Here is a 21,918-nt window from a genome sequence, read left to right on the forward strand (position 1 = left end):
GTACATGCAATAAGCATGCAGGGAATAATGACTGCCTCGAGGTGGCAGCTTTTCAAAGGACTTTGTGATATTTTTTATTTCATCTCAGGAGGAAATAAGCAGGAGAGGAGAATTCTCCCCAAAGGAAAAATTTGTGCACCATTGCAGCCAAGATGCAACATTTTTAAAGTGCGTGTGGTAATACACACAGCTAAAACCACATGATCAAAATGGGAATCTTATGCCAAAAGAAACATCAAATTCATTTAAAGCAAATAAAAAAAAAAATCAGAAATTTTTGGAGAATTGCCTGCCTCACCTTGGTTTTCCATGACTTTCCATGATCAGGCCACGAAGAAAACCTCTGAGAAAAATCTTGTGACTTGCTTATTTTTAGTAAAAATTACTCAGACATATCTTGCTTGATGATAAGATGTCCTAAGAAGGATTTGATCTGCAACACTTGTCAAAGGGACTCTACAGAAAGAGAACAAGCAGATAGCTCAAAGTGTAACTATTGTTGGTTGCAGCAGTATTAAAATCTGGCTGTCTGATTTCAAATCCAGGTGATGATGTTTGCATGGATCCCACCATGGGTTTAGATTGCAGGTTACAAATGCTTCTTTAAAAAGGTACAAATTTCCCAGCTTGTTCTGGAAGGACACCAGAGTACCTCTAGCTGTGCTCACTGTGGATGGTCTGCATGTAGAATACCTTCTGCTTTGGGGTTTTGGATTATACTCTCTATTATTGGAATGCAACTATTTAAGCTAAAGCTACTTCAGCACAAGTTATTAATTCATCTTTTATAACAGAAAATTCAAAGGCTTTATCTATTCATAGAGAAATAGAGACCTAGAGGAAGACAATACTACTAGACATCTAAATGATGCCTGGATAAAGCATGAGAAATACAACGATTGTTTCTTCTTAGAATTCTACCCATCAGTTCCTATTTATTTGTTTTAACATTCTGGGCAATTACAAAATCAGAAAAGGAATAATAACTAACAATCTGTTTTTCCTCAGAGATCTGATGATTAAAGCTGACGGCTAGAAATGTAGATAATCAAAACACAAGCATTGAATTGTGTGAGATCAAAACCTTTATATGTGCACCACATCTTTTAAGCAAGCAATAAAGGCTGAAGCTAAAAACTGTACCAGCTTTTTGAAATCCCAGAGCATCTATAGGAGTAAAATTCATTGCTAAATTTCTGCTTTCAGGCCACTGGAGACACAGTTCATTATCTGCAACTTTTATTTCACTTTACTTCAGCAGAATGTAGAAACTAGGTATTCATCTGCCTGGGCCCTCTGAAGACTTAATTTCAGAGCACACCTGTAGGACAAAATGGAGTCAGACTCCATACAGAACACAATGATGGCCCCTGCTGTTTCCTTTAATATGAGCATATGTCAGCACCAAGCAGCACTGGTTGTGTTGCCTCCTTTCATGTCAGAGCCCGACGTTTAAGGCTTTTGAGCCAGGTGAGAAAAATTTCATTCAATGCTTTCATGTTTGTGAAGAGTACACAAGGGATCAAGGGTAACAGAGCTGTTTCTTTTAATGAAGCTACACTCCTGAACAAAAAACAGTCCCAGACTCAGCCAGAAAGAGAGCACAAAACACTGTATGCCACTACAATTCTAGCTGCTCAAGCACTTGTCTAGAATTTTTGTTGTATTATACCTATCACAGAAATATTTCCTAAAATTAACATAGAAATCATCCTGGAATAAAATACAAAACCAGGCTAAATCCATTCTTTGACATTTTCTTACTCTTCATTAAGATTATACTTTATATTCTCAATTTTATTAGAAAATTCAAGATAATTGGAAATAAATACCATCAAGGGGAAAAATTACTTTTATAGTGTTAGTCAGCCAGACACTTGGGGAAAACACCAAATATTGTTACTTGAAATGTAGAACTGTTGCTTAGTCTTGCAAACCTGTAAATTTCAGCTGTGTTTAAAACAAAATCGGAAAACAGAGTAAGAAAAAAATCCCTGGAGGTCATAGCTTCCTATGGTTTAACCATACATTCTGCATGGCTACTTTGGAAAGGTTTTCTCCATTTGTATTACTCCCAGGGCTTTAGAACTGTATGCTTAATATTGAAATCAATTTCTCATTTTGGTTCAAGCTGCTCTTAGAAATATGGATTTTTTTTTTCATGCGCAGTTTAGTTGAAGGAAAGGAAGAAAAGCTCACCTAAATAAAAAAACCTCTGCTAATATAAGCTCCTTCACAACAGGCTATCAGCTGTCCCCAAACCTAACATCTTTGCTAGTTCTGTCAAGCAATTTTCATTTTATACTTCTCAAAAGCTGCAGTATTAGATACAGATAAATGTTATACTTAGTAGCTGTTTGATCCAATGTGTATCTGTGTAAAACAATCTAAATAGTACCCCAAACAATGAACTTAATGCCCCAGTGAATTTAGCTCCTGAATATTTACCAGCATTAGGAGAATGTTATAACACTGATCACTTGTAATTATATAGCAGTGACCTTGGGATTTCTGAATTTCACAGCTCTCTTCTGCTCTCTCTGTTCTGTTTTTTGTAGGCTGTTTCAGAAATACAAAATTAGACTTCTAAATTAAGGCATTACATAAAGGCACTGGATTGGAAACCATACCTACTTCATAAATTCTGGGTTCATTCTAGAGAATTTACTTTCTTCACAACAGTGCAGTGGCAAACTCTGGGTTTGGATAGTCCTACACATAATGTCTGAAATGCATTCTTCATTTCAGTGGTTCCCACTTTTGATAGTGTCTTCTTATTTACATATTTGCCCTTTAATAAGCCCTGCTTCCTTATACTGTAACTCTCATCCTCTTCCTCCTCACTTCTTAGGAGTTTTGGGCAATTTATTGCTTTGGGGGGGATTTTTTTTGTTCACTTTAACATATGTTTATCCTACATGTCTAATTAGCTGTTCCTTTTCTTGATTTTGGGTTAAATATTTCCTCAGTTCAGCTTTTCCCTTGAAGGAAGCATTGTGGGTTCACATGTAAAGGCATTGATGAGTAAGCAAACTGTAAACAGTTCGGAAGTCTCTTGGTGTCCACTGAGGGTAATTTCTTAATCCAGGTGGTAGACAGCCCAGATGTATTGCCATTCTGCTACCACACATGAATTTCTCTCTGACTTTAAAGTTGACTTTGATAATTGTCTAACACAAAGGTTTCATAGCTGAGTTACTTAGACACCTTGCATTCTCAAAGCTTTATAAACTATATCTTTTTAGAGTACCTTCTATCAAAGTATGATTTAATTGTCAATGTTTATATGTTTGGTACCGTCTCGTGTTCAAATATGTAAATAAATTCCTAGTGAACATTTTATGAACTTTGCACTTTTGATATTCAGCTATTCATACTAGGGTCTGCTTTTTCTTCTAGAATCTTAGGTGCTGTAAAACAAAAATTGCACTGCCTCAAATAGGAAAGACAGAGGTACCTAGGAAAGAGTCATATTGAAAAAGCAGGGTGTCATATGCAGTTCCTATAACTGCATAGTTATAGGAAGTGCATATAGTTCTATATTTCTGCATATAGAACTATAATTCCCAAATGGTATAACCTACCAAAGCCATTAACATCATACCTGTAATAATACCCAGTCATAAAAATGCTGTTACAATCTTTCATCAGTCAAAAGACTGGAAATGGCTGGTTAGGAAGAGATACCATTAGCAAGGCTTATATGTTCGGTTGTTTTTAAAAAAAATGTCCTTTCTGCATTCCAGCGGCAGCTTTGAGTCAGGCACACCAGTGGGGTTGTGTTTGATTTAGTCAAAACACCCAGCTGGAACAAACAGCTGTAGAAAACTGGGGAAAATGAGGGAAGCAATGAGCAAGTTTGCTCTGACTGTGGCCTTCCTTCACACCAGCTGTAGCAGGACAGCTGGACAGGGTCACCAAAGCACCCACTGACAGAGGGTACTTTTGCAGACGAGAGGAAAGCATTTCAGTGAGCTCAGAGCTAAATTACTGCTGCTTGTACACCATTGTCATCAGCTAATCTACTGTCCCATCTATAAAGAAAAGACATGTAAGGGAAAAATAGTCATCCACTAATCCCTCTTCTTCTGTCTGCTCTTTTCTTGTGGAAAAGTGAAATTCTTTGTCCGTGCTCCCCTCCATAAGCTGCAGCCTGAGACCTAGCAGGGGAGTTATGATCACTCTGCAGCTGGGAGCTGTCACTAGAGCCAGATTTTGTAAAATATCTTTAGCTTAAAATAACTTGGCAGAACTGATCTGTTTTGAGACTCTTGGTGGATACACATTTGCAGTAAAAAAAAAGTTTCTGCTGTGTTTCTGTAGTAAAACCCTCCAGGTGAGAACATCTAGCTCAGGTAGTTTTTCCAACAGAGGAATGGCTCTCCCCTTTCTCCAAATGCAAGTGCCAGTAATCCCAGTTCAATTGCAGCTGTGCTGATGAAAAGGGACTGGAGAAGGAAGTGAGAAGTCAGGAGGTCCTACAGCACAGGTGCCTCCTCAGTTAGCCTGGCCCATTAGGTCAGGTGTCCCAGGCTCTTCAGGTTTTGGGAGCTAGATCCTATTAAATCTCTGTAGTTGTGAAATGGGAAAAGTAATCTTTATCAAAAAATAGTCCAATTTTACAGTACTGCTTGAGGCACAAGTATATGAGATAGAGAGATAGATAAAGGTACTGTAGTACAGTTTAACGTTTGGAAAGAGCTCCTGTAAATGAGGTCTTTTCTATCTTTCTGTGCTTTAGACATTCCTGTGCTTCTCTTAAGAGGTCCTTTAGTTTGCTTTGCTCTGAACTCAGGGAACCTGGATGTAGGTTTTAAATGAGGAATATATCCTCTAAAGGTAAGAGTTGGCCTGTAAGATACGAGTGTCTTATTCTCAGTTGTACTGTCTGCAAAGTACACTGACAGAGCTTTGAAAGCAGTGTAAATTAAATATAATTAAGCCAATTATGTTCATTTGCACAGCTAAATCTTTTGGATTGTAGGATTGATGTACATAATGAAGAATTTAGATTTTAAATGGTGTGTTCTGAAGCCTTATTAGCTATTCACATAGCTGTAATACAAATCCTAGAGTTTGGTCATCAAATGGCTGAGAAAATAAGAGGGTCACTTCTTGGGCTGTCACTTCTAAATATGAACTACATAATCTTTCATGACTGCAGATGGCAACATGGGCCCAGTTTTACTTCCAGTGCTTCATCCTGCACTTTTTGTGTTTCACTAGAACAGCAAAACAGCTGACAATCTAGTCAGCATTTTCAGCTGAAAATTTGCTTTGAGCAACTCTTAGTAATAAAACCATCATTGGCATAGCAATTGTCCTGTGGGTCTTCAATTTGATGCATGACACAAAGCATCCTTGAAAGCATTCCTAATTAAACCAAGGAAAATTCCAGCAATAGGAAAGAGCAGAAGTGTATCTGAGATCCATACTACTCAGTACTTGGAGAAGCATGGCAACAGGTAGACTTTGACTGAATGTGTCAGCCTCGTGTAGGCTAAAACTTAGAGATACAACTTTTGTCCTACCTGTACAGCATTTGCTTGGAGCTTATCAGTTGTACCATTGAGCCACAGTTTGGTGTACAATATTTGTTAACTTTTGAAAGAATAGCTGCAGCCTATGGATAAGTAAACCTTTTTCTTCAAGCTGAAAAGGAATTCTAACTTACTTCCATAGTAGCAGATCTAGAGCTTAGCGTATCTTTATTTTTAATAATGAAAGTTACAATGGTGGTGCATGCAGCTATGGTTTGCTTATTTCTATGAAGTTCCTTCTACCTAGGACCTAATGTGAACAATAGAAAAAAGAATACAAGGTGATGGAACTTCACTAACAACTTATTTGAAAGTGTCTAATAATTGCAGTTATTTAATTCTAAGTTCAAAATTTGATTTGAGCACTTTGTCATAGAAACATGAGGTGACTCTTCTTGATAGCAAACGGAAATTATTTGGATTTAATGAAGCATTAATGTATTCTTTTAGTTTGTGGTTTGGTGGCACAATGTTTGTTGAATGTTTGGAGGGGGTTGTCGCCCGCAGATCTGACAATTAAGTTCCTTCAGTTTAGATATTCTTTAGACTGAATTTCAATTGTAGAATTGCTGTGAGTAGAGCTAAAAGCAAATACTGATCACAATGAAATCCAATGTCTTCTCAAAGCTGTTTGAAAAAAATGCAATTCTGATGAGTTATTTCTTTGCTGTGTAAGGAATCAACATATAAAGCCTATGGTTTTCTTGAAAAGAGTTCTTAAACACCAACACACCATAACTTGTTACAGTTTAGTCAGGAGGGAAACACTTACTGCCCTTCTAATACACAGACATGTTTCTTCTAATAAGAAGTAAAAATGCATTAGAGTAAGGAAAGCCAAAGCTATTTTTCAAAAGCTGGTCTCTCCTCCTTTTTCTGCTCTGCATTCCACAGTTCAGCAGTGCATGTGTTTGTAACTCTAGCTGCTTGATTTAAATATAATTATACTAAAAGAATGGGCTGGAAACTGCTGCTGCTTCTTTATGTGTTATTATGAATGTGTAAGAAGTTTAGAAGAGGGTAGATCTCAGTGGATTTTCCATAGAGCAAGTGTTTATTAGCAGCAAAATTAACTTTAATGAGTATCCTTGCTAAAGGTCCTTGAAAAAGAGGAAGTCTGAAAAGTGACAACTCCCACTGGGGCTGAGCTTCAGAAAATATGTGTGAGTGGTATGTACCACATTTGGGGGTTTTCCCTGTTTACTCTGAGGTAGAATATCTTGAACTTTTGTAGTGGGTCAGACTGCTTTCTGAAGAAGCAGCTTGCTTGATTTATTATATTATCAGGTGAAAGGATCTACTCCAAACACATGTATGGTTCCTACAAATCTCAAGTAGTTATGACTAGATCAGAAGCAGAAAGCCACAGAGGAAACTATACAAGAATGAAAATCATTTATTTAGAGTGTAAGTTCTGTCTCGCCCTGCACTGAAGAGGTAAAGCTTTTATTTTACTTTTCCTTGAAAGAATATTTCACTTATTTTTCACTTTCTTGGTTCAGTTTCTTCTTCTATTTTCTCACCTTGGAAGAGGTTTTCAGCTCAGGCATTAGCCCTAGAGTGTATAGGAGTTAGATTAACTCTTAAACAGTTGTTTGAAGCAAGTGTGATCTTACTTGATATGCTCAAAAGCTAGTCCTTACCTTATAAAAGAAATATTTTATGGGTGTCTAATCCATTTGATCCATTTTTGCCTGTACCTTGCCTGTTACTGGTGCTGTTGTAGTAGATGTCAAAGCACTTCTTGGGGTTTCCATAGACAACAACCTTTTTGTAAACCCCTCTCTGTTTTGTATTCTTTTCTATTGGAAATCAAGAGACTGGCAGTTCATAACGTCTATTTTGTAGACAACTTTGCCATAGCAACAATGTGGACTTAGCTTTTGACTGTGACAGAGATTTTTCTCGTTTTCTAAATTCACCGTTTTGTGGATGTTCACGTGTGCACATATTTCCTTAGTCTGGGAAGCTCTTTTCCTTCAGTACCTGACATAGGTGCTCACAGCTTACCAGTGCTTTCTGACTATTGGCATCCTGACAAGCTGTTGACTCTTAACAAGTTTTTTTTTAATTTTAAAAAAAAATTGAAAGTCTGAAAATCTTTGAGTCCACATAAAATTTAACTCCTCTCAAGTTCACCTCAGCTGACCAACTTGCTTTGAAACATATCTTGCTGTGCTGCTAAATGTTAGCCTTTACATCATAAAACAGATTTTACCCGTGTGACTGTTTATGTGATGGGGAATGCCATGGTCTACTGTGACAGTAAAATCAAGGGCCAGATAGGAATGTCTCAAAGTATTCCAGTAAGACAAAAATCTGTGAAAAAACTTTTCCACATAAAGATTGTATTTTCAAACACCCCTTTTTGTTCTTTCAGATTGTTTTCCTTGGCACTAATCATGAAGAGTGGTTAGTGTGTAAAAGAAGTGACATGCTGATATTGGAAATAAATTACATTGTGCATTTTTCTGTATTTCAGTGATTCACTGGATTGCTACAAAGGAACTGTATTTATAAATTTCACTTCCCCTTAGTTGAAAAATCTCCAGTTTTTATCTAAACTTCAGAAAACATTTGGTTTGAAACAGATTTGACTAAATAAAACTGTGCTTCTCAGACCTCTTGCAGCATTGCAATGTTAGGAAGAAAAATAAAGAGAAGGAAGAAAGATTGGACTATTGATGACAGTTCTTGGGACCTGGCTGTGTTTTGTGCAGCAGCAGCTTTCCCTGGGGCAGAGCTGTGTCCATGCACACAGCCCAGCCTTTGCCTGCCACAGAGCAATCCCATTCTGTAAGGCAGAGCCTGAGGAGACAGTGTGATCCTGGAAACTTTCATGTGCCTCTGTGCCAGAGAGGGGGGAGAGAGGGAGACCTAGAGCAAAGGCGAGTAGGGAGGAAGGCAGGGAGAGAAGGGAGCTTGCTTCACACACTGCTGAAGGCTCTCAGAGGCAGACTGTACGAGCAGCACTCAGGCTGGTGTGCAATTCAAAGGACAGCACTCACTGACTTTATTCATTGAATCGCTGAAGGACAGATATGACACCCAACTGCTGCTTCTATATGTTCTTGCTTATTGGTACCAAGGGTAAGTGTCCCTGGCTTGCTTTCTTGTTTTCAACATTGTAAATAGCTGATAAACTTCAGGAGCAGATTTCTTTTAAAAACTATGATACCTCAGTGTTATTTTACATTTCTTCATGTTAATTTTTTTTCAATAGCATCGGAGTGTAATGCAGTCTCTCAAGGTTACTAGCTACATGTCAGGATCAGATGGTTTTGCACTAAATGCCTTGAGAGTTACTATTCATAGGTATGAGCTGAAATTTGAAAATGAGAAACAGTTCAAACATTGCATAAATACTTGCTGTAAATATTTATTGAAGGTACCTACAGAACTGACTCATCTCAGGTGCCATGAAATCCACATTTTAGACTCAGTTCAGTAGTTTGAAGTGATACTGTGCAAGTGCTACTAGAATTGGTAGCTCTCGAAGGGCAGATTGTGTTCAGGTAATAGGAATTTTCAGCATGATAGGCAGTATAGCATGCAAGAGGGAGACTGAGTTAAATTTCAGTTTTTCTTCAGACGCAAATCACTTCAGTGTGGTGGGAGTTACACTGGACATTCTGCTTACTTTAGTAGTGTTTTCTTCATTTCATTTGAGTACCCTCTTTGTAAGGGCTTCTTATGCCTTGGTGAATCTGTCCCTGTGAAGCTGCTGATGCTGATCTATACATCTGATGCTGATGTTGAACGTTCCTCATGATTATCATTTTCTTTAGCTGTAATTATTATAAATTGCTTTCTGTTGCACAATTTAGTCAATACTAAAATAGTGTTTCATTAATTGTGTAGATGAAAATAGATACTCTTTATAATACAAACAGTTTTGTTAAACTAATAGGAGCAAAAGGCTGGATTCTGTCACCTTCTGTATTTTGCAACAGCTTGTTCTCTCTCCTGCTTTTAAATGAAACTTTTTTGAGTTCATGTGTTCATACGATGCTTCTTAAGATAAAATTTGTAAGGAGTATTGCCCCCACTAGGAGTTTGGGAAATAGAGCTCCATACACAGTTATTTTTCTAGTTGCAAAACTCAGTTAAATCAGTGGAAAAACTCAAAGCAGTTCTTTTATGTTTTAGAGGAATACATAATTGTGAGCTGCATGCATGAAAAAAACAGTGATATTAATGTATTTGGAATTCAGAAAGCAGAAATAATGACATCATATCAAACCTGTGAGCAAGGTCTGGTTTCATATGCACCTGCATTTTCTGTGAGCTATAATTCAATATTTAAAGGTAGCACTTCCAGTTATGCAGAATAAAATTGTTTTCAACAAATCCAGCCTTTTTACATTACTGCTTTGTATGCCAAAACATTAAAACACAGAAACATTCATAAAAGATACGCAAATTGTTGTTATAATTTCTGCTGTTAAATCTCTGCTATGGCATTTATAAAACCTATTGAAATATACTAAAGCATACTGCAAAACAGGATAGCAGATGAGCACTGAATGAATACAGGCCTGCTAGTTATGATGGCCATTACCTTTCTAGATGTTCATTGGCTCATCACATATAGTGCATTATACTCTTAAGAAAACCACATGGCTCGTCTAGATTTGTTAAAGTGAGAAGCAGTGAGTTCATAGATTAAGCAGTCATGCCTGGAGTCTCTGCCACCTGTTAGAGCTCTGTTTTGCACCAAAATTAGATCCTGTTTAGTGTCATGTCTCCTCACCTTAGTGCACAGTTCACAGCCCCACTGCCTTTTGGAGTTTAAGCCAGCAATGTGAATTGTAACCACATCTACAAGCCGGCTGATTTCATCTGCTCAATAGACTTAAGTTCTGCTCAAGCCTTTAGGCTAGCTGATATTAAACATTCCTGGAGTAAGTATAGCTGTTCTTAGAAATTGGATGTTTGGTTTGGGTTTTTTTTAGTGGACTGCTACCAGTTCAGCTGCATTTTGTTGTGGAGGTTTTTATGTTTGGCTTTTTTTGTGTGTTGGTTGTTTTTTTTTAATTTCTACAATGGCACAGATCCTCCTAATTCTTTAAAAAGTAAAACAAGGAATATATATCATACAAACACTACTCTTGTCTGATTTACCCATATCCGTCCAAGCTGCGTCTCTTTCGTTCTCTATTCAACAGCTAAAGCAGTACAAAAATACCTTCAATCACTTTCTTGTTTTACTCTCTTCCTTGAGATTCTTCATTAAATCTTTTTTTTATATATGAAAACCTTTCCCTCCAAAATCGAAATGATCAAACTAATTCAAGCAATCAAGCTTTTTATGCACTGGCAACTGCCTGACCATCTTCCCATGTGGAATACCAAGTGTTTCTTTGAAAACAAAGCAGTATCTGTATCATGGTTTTTGTCAGCACAGCAGCAGTGGTTATAACACGGAGAAAAGTAAATTCAGACTCCAGCTGTGGAACTGGCAGCGCTGGATGTGTAGCCAGGATGAACTTCTGCCTGGGTGGGTCCCCCCCCCTTGCAAAGCTAGCAGGTCCCTTCATGTGTGTGGGTGGCATTGCACTGGCTGCTGCTGCTGCATCTTTTCTCTTAGCAAAACAAACAGCTGGAATTGCTGCAACCACTGCAGTGCACGGCTGTGCCTTTAGCGTCCCTTTGATTGCCTTTCTGAGGCAAAAGCTATTTTATCCTCCTGGACTTTGGCTAAGTGACAGAATCTCAAACAATTCATTTATCAATTATTAAGCAAAACAGGAGAACATTAGTATTGAAAAGTATTCAAAGGGAGTTCCAAAAGGGATTTGGCAGGCTCCTTGTGAAAAACAATTACAACTCTCACTACTTTAACCCTTTATGCTCTGTGCCTCTACCTGATGTTTCCAATCTTGTTTCCACTTGTACCTGCAGTTCCCTTTGCCTTCTCTTTCTGTTCTCTCCTCATATTTTTTTCCTTCCTTTACCCTCACTTTAAAATGCCAAGGAAAACTTTCTTTAAGCCATCCAAATCTCATTACTTGTTCTGGTACTTCATGCAGGTGACAGCTGTTTTCAAGGCCAAGATCTTTTATATCAAATGCTTTCTGTCAAATGTGGGAAAGAGGCAATCCTGAATCCTTTGGAAAACTGCGAGTTTATGATTGTGCTCCTGTTTACGTAGTTTGTACATATTTTAAGATTCCTTCCAGATTTGTAAATAGGAAAGTGAAATTACTTCAGCCTTTGCACAAGCTCAAATAATCATTGTGTAATAATAATATTTGGTTATTTCTTTCATTTAACTAGGTCATTAATCTGACTGGTTTTCCTGTAGTTAGAAGAACAATGTGCATCTTGTGTGAATATATATGTACATAACATGAAAATCAGTGTACTTACAGAAAATCAGGAAGGCAGGCTAGATTTCCTGAGGAAAATTTACTCTAATATCAGGTAGAGGGAAGTGAAAAATCTACACAATGTTAAACTGAAGCTTTGAAAGTTAGGTCCTGCAACTGCTGTTTGGGCAAAAATGTTTTCACCTCTTTGTTAACAGCACCAGGAGCTACCCTGGTGAGGAGATGAAAACCTGTATTGACTCTTTAGAGCAGCTCCAGCAGACTTGAACAATTTACTCTCAAATTTTGTGTGCAGTCTGTGGACCTCGAGCAAGAGGACAAGCAAAACTTTACCAAAATTTTTTCTGAATGTGAGGAATTGGTATTTTGCCTACATTGATCAATTTGGATAATATTATATAAAGCAAAGCCTTTTCTTAAATAAGTACTTTTGAAGTATTCCTCTACAATATCACTGTGCCTGAGAGACAATCCTCTGACAGGCCATCCCACTAGAGCTGATGAGGCTGTTCAAGCCTGGTTGCAGTAAAGTAAAAATTACCTTTTCTAATAGATGTTACTTGTTGCTAGAGATCAGTGTGACACTCAGAGGAGCTGTCACCAGTCATCTCAGCATGGGTTCTCTGTTGGGAATACATAATTGTGAGCTGCATGCATGAAAAAAACAGTGATATTAATGTATTTGGAATTCAGAAAGCAGCAATAATGACATCATATCAAACCATCAAATCAGACTTTGATATGGCTGGTGCAAGGCTGGGAGGCACAGGAAGATGAGAAAATCAGGAAGTCATAATTATTGTGTCTGAAACACAGAGGAGGTGAAAATGTGTTGGGAAGGACTGAAAAAGGAGAATGAAAGCAGAGACTAAAGGGACAGGTAGATGGGACAATGGAACAGAGAGCTGAGGGAAAAGACTAATGCTACTTAGAAAGGGAAAATGAAAATCAAGAGGACTATTAGTCTGGGAGAGTAGAGACTCAGGAAAGGGACGTGAGAGAGGGAGCCAGCAGAGAACAGTAAATTAATTAAAGGAGAATGACAGGGAGCTCTCAGAGAGGGGAATGAGCATCTGAAGAATGAAGTCAGAGGATGGTGAGATGAGAACTAGGATTCTGTAAGGGGATGAGATGATGGGAAGCAGGTAGTGATCAGGCAAGAAAGGATGCAAGTGAAGCAGTGGGGTGAGGCAAAGATGAGACTGAGCAGAAAAAGGAGCTGTGCTTGGCAGGGTGAACACTGTGTTACAAAGCCAGAACAAAGCCCAAGGTCGTCCTGTGACTTACTGTCTCCTTTCAAAACATCTCCTCCTGAGCAACACCTCTGCTCAGAGGCTGGTAATTAGCACTGTCAGATCACTCTACCCTCTCAAAAAACAAAGGTCTGGAGAGCTAAAGGATCTGAACTAGTGATGCAACATGATATCCTGCTATAAAATTCTGGAGGGAAACTGATTTCCTCTTCTAAGAGTTAATGTTATCTATGTCAGAGAAAGTTATTAATTTTGTAAACTCAGTGCTTAGGAATTTAGGCAAAGGACACAATCTTAATTTGTCCTATGTGGCCCTACTGAATTTTCTTCATGTTGTAACTCCACAAAAATGCATGCTTTGTGTCCTGCATTAAAAGAATTAATCAAAAGTCATGGTGAATTATGCTGCCTGTGTGACCGCTTCTTCATTTGCTGTAGGTTAGGATAAAATGTGGATGAGGCTAGGGATTACAAAATGAAGGCCATTTCGTGAAGGCAACTGAACTTTAATGTGGAAAATATTTCTCTTCCTGTTTCTTGCTGTAAATGCCTAACAAATGGATAATAATTATATAGCAGATTTTCTGGCATTTTTGGCTTGATCATCCTGATATGTTCATTGCATGGCTGCCACTGACATTTGTAAAAGCTGTGCCTTAAGTAGTCTGTGAAACTGATTCTGAAAGTAAAAACCTAAAATTAGAAGAAACCCTTGCCATACATATGTTGATGTCTCAGCTCCCATTCTGGGCAATAATATCATATTCTAAACTGTAATTGAAGCAAGCTCTGAAGACTTTAAAGTGTAAAGTCTAATTATTGTAGCTGCATGAGGAACTAATTAGGAAACTAATATCATAACTTCTAAGTGGTTAAACTGTAGACTAAGCATCAAGATTCCAGTAACACACCAGAAGACTAATCAAAGCATAGAAAAAATGCCTTTAGTATCATACAGAGGTGTGTTATCAGAAATGCATGAAATTTAAAGATCTTTATTTGCATTCAGATTTAGATTATATGTTGCTGATAACTGATGTTGCACATAGAGTGGCTGTGTATAAGCAAAGAAGTAATGCTCAGTATTGTGCTCACTCCCTGCTCTGTCTCCCCCAATGCTCATGGGGGATCCAGCATGCGACTGACTGGTGTGACAGGGCAAGACAAATGTATCAGGAAGAAATGGGAAAACCGGGGTTTGAACAAGTCTAAGGAGCCACCAGCTGTGGCCTGATGGGGAGATCCAGCCCTGGGAGGACAAGCTGACCTCATGTCAAGGGAAGAGGGTGAGCAGGCAGTGGGAGGAAGAGCCCAGCAGCAGTTACACAGATCCTGAGGGATCTGTGCACATGAGATCACTTAGCAGAGTTTATCCAGAGAGGATGTTAAATCACCCAGTCCTCTATAGCACAGGTTGTTGTGTTCCACCCGTCTGCTCTGTATCAATCTTGAGGCTTTATTTGGTTAAAATGTTTTTTCTCAGTCCAGTACTTGTTTCTACCAGAGAAGAGCAAGTGTCAATATGGCACTAGGAGTGGGAGAGACTGTACAGTCACTGAGGCTCAAAGATATGCACAGGTCTGTCAAAGGAAGTGTCCACACCTCTTTCTCTTCTGTTCTGCAGAAGAAATAACTGGCTTGACCTGGGAGAAGAGGCTTTTCCCATCACAGACCTGTCTGTCAAGATTATGCTCAACATAGGGAAAAAGGCATAGTGCTTGTAAGGGTGGAAGTGGTATTTTTTTTAACTAAGAAATATATTTTTGCCCTGTTTTGTTTTGGTTTTCAGTTACAATTCAAAAAAAACCACCTAGGAATAGATCAGCTCTTCTTTGGAATAAGCTAAGAATAGCAGCCCTTAATGAAACTTAAGTTCTGCACATATCATAGTTAAGGGGCGGGGAGAAAAAGACTACATTAATTAATTTAAAAGCCACGTGGTTGAATTTCTTGATTAGTCTGGAGTATTTAATAGCAATACAGTTGACAAAGATGATCCACATTTTTAGAGGTTTGATTCAAGAAGGCCCAACTATCATAAAAATACTCCCCTTGACCTCATTTTCTGGACTTCAATTACATGTTAAAACATGTGAATCAACTGTTATGTAGTCTTACCTGGAAATTATAGACACTGGTTTTCAGACATGAATTCTTTCTAGTAATCAAATAATCTGAAAACATTAATTTATAAATCCTGCTTTATCTTCAGTATGGGTTCTCAGCACCATGCAGAAAGAGTATAGCCACTTTCTACTTTTCCAAAAACATATCAGAAACAGGTATTGAACAGCTGGCTTTTCTACACCCCTAAGACTCATATCTCACACTCATGTCTTTCTTTTTCTTAATATCTTTTAGCAAAAATAAAACACCTTGTACATATTTCTGTTCTTTTTTTTTTTTAATCTTTCATTTACATATTCACTGCTTTCACATCATCATTTACCTAGATCAGTTTCTTGCCCAGATAAATATTTTTTGTATTTACAGATTTGCAGCTTTGAAGATTCTTACAGATAGTTTGCATTGTTTTAAGTACTGGGATATGATCTCACAAGTAATAATTATTTTATTGTGATATAATTCTCTCATTCAAGCTCTTAAAATGTGTCTAGGTTGTGACATCAGATAACACATAAAAATGTATTGAAATCAGGTATCATAATAAAAATTATGGATCTGTCTAGCAACATCCTGTACATTTTATGTAGGGAAGCATTAAGAGCTAAGAATATTTAATAGACATTCACCAAATAAATTTAGGTAATTGTATAGGTCAAATAAAGTAAGGACCTTACAGGTTTGGTTTTTCATTTTTTTTTTTTTTAAGAAGAGGTACACTCTTTAATATGATAGACATTAAAAATTCACCAGCACCTTGACTTTAGATCATAAATGTCTTCCTGCATCCCACTGTGTGTGATTTGAGTTGTCAAAGCATTTAGCTGTGATGCTTTCAAAGCCTTGGGATAAGCTGTGCTCTGACTGTTCCTCTGCTCAGTCCCCTTCCCACTGTCACCATGCAGCTGTCACAGCAGCCCCTCACAAGTCCTGAGGAGACCAGGCCTGCCTTTTCCCAGGCACTCTCCTGCCTTGCCCTGGAAAACCCTCTGAGTCAGCAAATCAGGGGTGGGGTGAACAGGGACCCCACAGAAAGGTGTCACAGGACCAAGGGGATGCAGCAGGTCACCCTTGGGGCAAAGCTCTCATCGTGCCAGCCCAGCGCCCTGCCTCGTGTCCGGAGAGCCCTGCTCTGAGTGAAGCCGTGTCCACAGAGCAGGCTCTCAGGGCTGGCAATGAGAACGCAGTGTCAGGAGCAGACAACATCTCCTTTAGCTTAGATGAAGTGGCAGGAAAGGAAGAGAAGGAGGATCTATAGACTATGTGGAGGTTAAATACACAGCAATCCATGCAAAAGCATTGCTTTGCCAAACTGCGTCTAAAATGGAGGCACACTTCTGAATTCTGTTTCTTGTTGTATTTTCTAGTTGGGCTATCCAAACAACTTACAAATATGTGCTGCTAATGTGACATTTCTTTATGTACATTAATAAATGTATAAAATCTGCAAGCTATAATTTAAAACTCTATTGATACAACCTGCAAAAGAGGAAATAAGTCAGATGTCTGTGGTCATGGGGTCCAAACAGCTGGACTACGTGATGTGAGAGGTTTTTCCAACCTAAATGATTCCCCAGTTCTGTGGTTTGACCAGCTAACATTATTCACTTTCCTAAAGTCAGAAATCCTATTAATTTGAGATAATTTCTGTTTTATGCATTTTAACTGGAGTGTCACAACTTTTAGTGGTGAGTTATGTGTACTCATACTAGAATACAGCAGAGATTGGAAAACTTGTGATTTTTGAATCAAACCAAAGATTAATGAGTCAGAATCCAATAATGATGCATTTATTTAAGCACAGTCTGCAAATTGATTTTTCAGAAAATAGTTCTGTGAGCACTTAGAAAACATATTCCCTAAAATACTTTCAAATTATTTTACTTCAAAACAGAGCAACAAGGGGGTCCATATTTTATAATATTTCAGCAGGGTGGAATCTCATAGATTTATAGGGCACAGGGCACAGCCACCTTCCAAACGTAAACTTGTAGTTCTGTATTAAATTTAAATTCTTAATAGTTATAAATTGTTCTTAGTAAAAAAGTATGTGAATAAATAAAATGTATCCGATAATCCTGTCTCCAGCTCACCAAGAAATAATATATTTTGATTGTTACAAAATTAATCTTGACTGTGCTCCAGAGCTTCACTTCAAATTATGCTGGCTTAGTTCCATTGTAAGAACTATCATTGCAATCCTTTTAGTCTTTACTAAAACCACAATAAAGGGAGAAAAAAGAAAAATAAACAAAAAACCCAGATTAGGTTTCATATTTCAAATACTTCGTTAGGACTCCCAAGACACTTTTTTCTCTGTCTGGAGTCTTAGTAAAAGCATAACTGAGATTATTTTTAAAAGACTTACTTAAGATTTTGCTACTTGGGAGGAGAGGAAAACTAGTGGAATCTGAAATTGTGCCTGATGTGCAGCTTAGTTCTAGTGACTCTGTAGCAAAGTAAGAGACGAGAGAGCAAAAGAAGATGGAGAAAGAAATAATAGAATCTCCCACTGCTACCCTTCAGACTTTTCCTCAGACTGTTTGGGCTGGCTGTCCTCAAACCTGTTTTTCTACCGTCAGCACTGCAAGGTGTTCATTCTAACAGGTCGTTGCAGCTTTGTGGGGTTTTTTTCTCCATCACAAGAGCATACCAGAGTTGGAATAAATTGCATAACTTAGCTGTAACTTCTGTTTGGGGTGGGGGTGAGAGTGTAGATAGTCAACAGGAAAAAAATGGAAGACAGGCTTGCCCTTTTCAACAGAAGAAAAGTTAGGCAGTGGGTTACGATCTTTTAGGTTGTTTGTGCCTTGAGGGGTTAATTATACCCAGTTAGTTCTTTGCTGTTCTGCCCCTTTGCAAATAATGTATTCTCAGAATATCCTACAATCCAAATATCAGCAAGGAATTTCCATGTTCATTGCCTTTCTAATTTCATTCCCTTTTTCATTGCAGCTTTCTGTTAAGGCTTTGCTACAAGTACTCTCTGTCTCATTTCTTTTTACTTCCATGCATGGATGCACATGTACACAAACTTTCTCCTGTATATGATATTGTGTCATGAAGTCACTTAAATCTGCCTTTTGTTTATGGAAACTTAAGAGAAATATTACAAATGTCTGTTGTTTGTTAATTTAAATAATTTAGTTTTCACTAGTCAGTGTTTCACTTTTGCTTACTTTATGCATGGCTGACTGGACTAACTTGCTGAAAGCAGCAAGTCTGAGATGAACTTCTTTACAGTAATCTCTAGCTACTGCCCTTATATATTTAAATTCAGAATGCTGGTTATCTAGATGAGATGAAAGATTGATGCTTTAGGGACACTAATTTATTGATAAAAATCTGTCCTTAATCCTTTTGGCTAAAGTAAATTTTCGATTATTGGATTGCTCAGATTTTTAAAAAAAAGGAACTTTCATTAGCTTACTACTGAGTATGTTATGAGACAAAAATAAGTGTAAGATACATGGCAAATACTGCAATAGAAGAAGCCTTTTTCCCTAGGGTTACAAAACTTCAAAAATGCCATTCCAGGTATGAAGCTTCAGAGATATTTTTTAATTATTTTTTTTATTTCATATTCTTAAATCATTAACTCATAAATGGTGTGTTTCAAATGAGGGGGAAAAAAAACATTACTTGCAACAAAATTCTTTTATTTTTGGGGCTCATAGAACCAGGCCAAATACATTCAGTAGTGGTTGTGAGAAAGAATCAACTCTGGGAGAGGAGTTTCCTTTATTTTGATGGCTAACCATTCCCTTTCCGGGCCTTCCAGGTGGGATGATACCGACTAGCACAGTGTATTTAACACCTATGGATTGATGCCTTCATTTCTATTCAATATCTAACATCATCATTGACCAAAACCCTAGTGTTTCATATGGCCAGCTTTCATCTTGAGATTGCTCTGCTGTGAAAAAGAAATTAGTGAAATTGAGGAGTTGCACTGGTGCAAAAAAACATAGGGGCAAAGGAAAGCTTACCTTGATGTATTTTCTGTTGGAAATCTTGTCAGGATATGGAGCTAGAACTTGTTTCTAAACAGAAATAATGGTCAGATATCATTTAAATTCTGTTTATTTTGGGAGAGGAAGAGAAGGAGAAGTGGAGCAACAGAAGAGTTTGGCTCTGTTCATTAATTTGTGTCTTTGTTAGACACTGTGCTGAACTCTCATCCTCTGGGAATGTACTACAGAATTTGAGGGTTTGGATGCAACTTTTTTTACTTCATTTTGGGGCTTTTAGAAGTATTATCTCTTTCAGCTCTTTATGTGCATCAGAATCTTTTTATTCTAAATTCTGTGCAAGCAGAACAAAACAACAAATTAATAAAAGGTATAAAAGCCAAACCCTCTGGCTAGGTGCCATATCACCAGTCTGAGTTGCTCTACTGGCAGTTTCTGGCCCTGGGGTGGATTTATCTGGCAGCTAGACAACAAGGATCTTCCAACCCTTTAACTAGATTGATTAGACTGAATTATCTGTGGCATAACTGATAACTAGAGACGTTGGTATGAGACTGGAGGTGATATTTTCAAAGAGATAGTACAAATTTTCTGCTTTGGAAAATGCTTCTGAAATGAAAGCATTGTGTAACCCACAGCAAGATATAAAGGTACATTATGAAATTAAAATCCAAGATAATTACCAGATTAGCATGCAACAGTGATAATATATGCACCATGTTTGCTAAAATCCATTGCACTATATTGCATTTAATGGAAGCAAAGATAACCTCAGGTGTGTAGTTCAAGTGCTACATATTCCTAGAGTGACATCTAATATAGTTTGCTAAAGATAAATGTAATGCAATAAAACTGGAAGTGTATTTCTGGTTGCAACAGTAACAGCTAAATATAAAAAAATTGCTATTGCTTTAGAAATGAATCTGTCATTCTGAATGAACGATATTGTGTCACTTGCACCCAATCATATCTAAAATTACAAACACAATCCATATGCAATATATACATTTATAAGATGTTACAGACATCAGGGCTGGACAATTACCAAAGCAGAGGAGAAATTACAGAAAAGGCAGCATGGTGATAACAGTTTAATTGTGCTTCTGTGAGTACCCTGTACAGATGTTTAGATACTTTAAGCCACAGACACTTTGCCTCAAGGACTAATGCTGAAGAATCTATTGCTGCTAGACCAAGGTCTATTTTAGTCTGCAAGTTTTGCCCAAGGTATTACTCCAAATGTGTATACATTAACAGCACTAAAGTACAGGTTTAAAAACTCTGTTTTGTTCTTGTACAAGCTGGAATCTATTTTTAATATGCTATTTATGGACAGTTTAAAATTTGGTTTGATTGCTGTTTAAATAATATGGGATTTCTGTTACATATTCCCAGATATCACTAGAAAGAAAATTTTAGGAGAGTCTTTATAAAATTACATGGTGAAAAAAAAAATGCATTCTCACTGATAAAGTTATAATAAGTTTAATGAAATTATACAAAAGTTAACTTTTTATTTCTATCCTGAAATACAATGGACTAACTTCATCCTTGTCTCAGTCATGTATTACTCAAAAATCCCTTGTTTAGTGGGAAGAAGCTGAAAATTCCAAACAAAACCAGGAAAATTAATCTAAGGTCTTCATCTCTTCACTTACTTCTACATATTGTTGTAATGGGCAAATTCAGACAACAAATTAGTTTTTAAAAAGATCTTTTTAAGATGTCATATCTTCTTTTTTTCTGTTATTTGGTGATTCAAATGCATCTGATCAAAGTTGGTCAGTCACTTGTCGCTACTATTCTTTGTTAATAATTAATTAAACATATTGTAAGTTGAAGTAATTCATAGTTATAAACTTTTATAACCTTGTTCTGATGATTCATCATTGAAGGTAATAGGCCTATAAGGTCTGTTCTGTATTATGTTAAAGGTTTGTCAAAGGCATTTCATATGCTCTTAATATACTTTTCAGCAGAAGGGGATATTTTTTAATCAACTGTCAGCTTGAAGTACCCAAGATAGCACAAAAATTACGGGTGAAATTGATTCTAACTTCAATACTTTCTGTGTTGACTCTGTTTTATTTGAACAAAACATTTTGTATCAAAGCAAGAGTATTTTCAGTCTTCTGTTTCTCCAGCCCATCTCCCACTGTGTCTAGAAGTACAGCAACTAAAACAGGTTATGTGAGATGGGAAAAGTACCACCAGTTTTGCAGGAGCCTCTTTGAAGAACTTGAGCTTTTGTAGGTAAAATAACTTTCCATCAGAAAAATGAAGGGTGGATTCTTCAGTACCATAATCATTCCTTGGTCCTTGGCATCTAAGGAGCCTTTTTTAGAAGCAATTGGATTTCCTCAACCACTTCTAACTGCTAACTCACTCAAAGTGAGGACAGACATGTTAGCTTATTTGGCTGATGGAATTAATGAGTCATTTTGGATTCATAACACTGGATTTCATGTTAGTCAAATCCTTGAAAACAAAAAAATGTTTTCCTGCTATTACAATATGCCTTTATTTGAACGTATATGCGCCACAGTTGAGACTGGTGTGACTAGTAGGTATCAAGAAATGAGTAATGCCTTTGATTATTTTAAGTGCTTATGACTCAGTGCCATCAGCCCAGAACCGGTCCCATTACAGAGTCATACTTGCTTGGTTTACGAAACCTACAAGTAACTGCTTTAAGTCT

The 21,918-nt window shown here is 37.4% G+C and overlaps 1 protein-coding gene across 3 annotated transcripts in view; it reads left to right on the top strand.

Moving 5' to 3' along the window:
- RXFP1 (relaxin/insulin like family peptide receptor 1) overlaps positions 1-21,918 on the top strand; it is a 65,123-nt gene that overhangs the window by 7,217 nt on the left and 35,988 nt on the right. For 2 of the 3 annotated variants that reach the window (XM_017745141.1, XM_017745142.1), the window contains exon 1: positions 8,399-8,630. The exons of the other annotated variant lie outside the window; for it this stretch is intronic. In XM_017745141.1, coding sequence (XP_017600630.1) covers positions 8,582-8,630 — 49 coding nt within the window. In that variant the 5' untranslated portion in view covers positions 8,399-8,581. Of the gene's footprint in view, positions 1-8,398; positions 8,631-21,918 lie in introns of those variants that run through there. 3 annotated transcript variants of the gene reach the window in all.

The sequence above is a fragment of the Corvus brachyrhynchos genome, unplaced genomic scaffold (assembly GCF_000691975.1).
Source record: "Corvus brachyrhynchos isolate BGI_N302 unplaced genomic scaffold, ASM69197v1 scaffold249, whole genome shotgun sequence".
In the NCBI taxonomy this organism is placed as follows: domain Eukaryota; kingdom Metazoa; phylum Chordata; class Aves; order Passeriformes; family Corvidae; genus Corvus; species Corvus brachyrhynchos.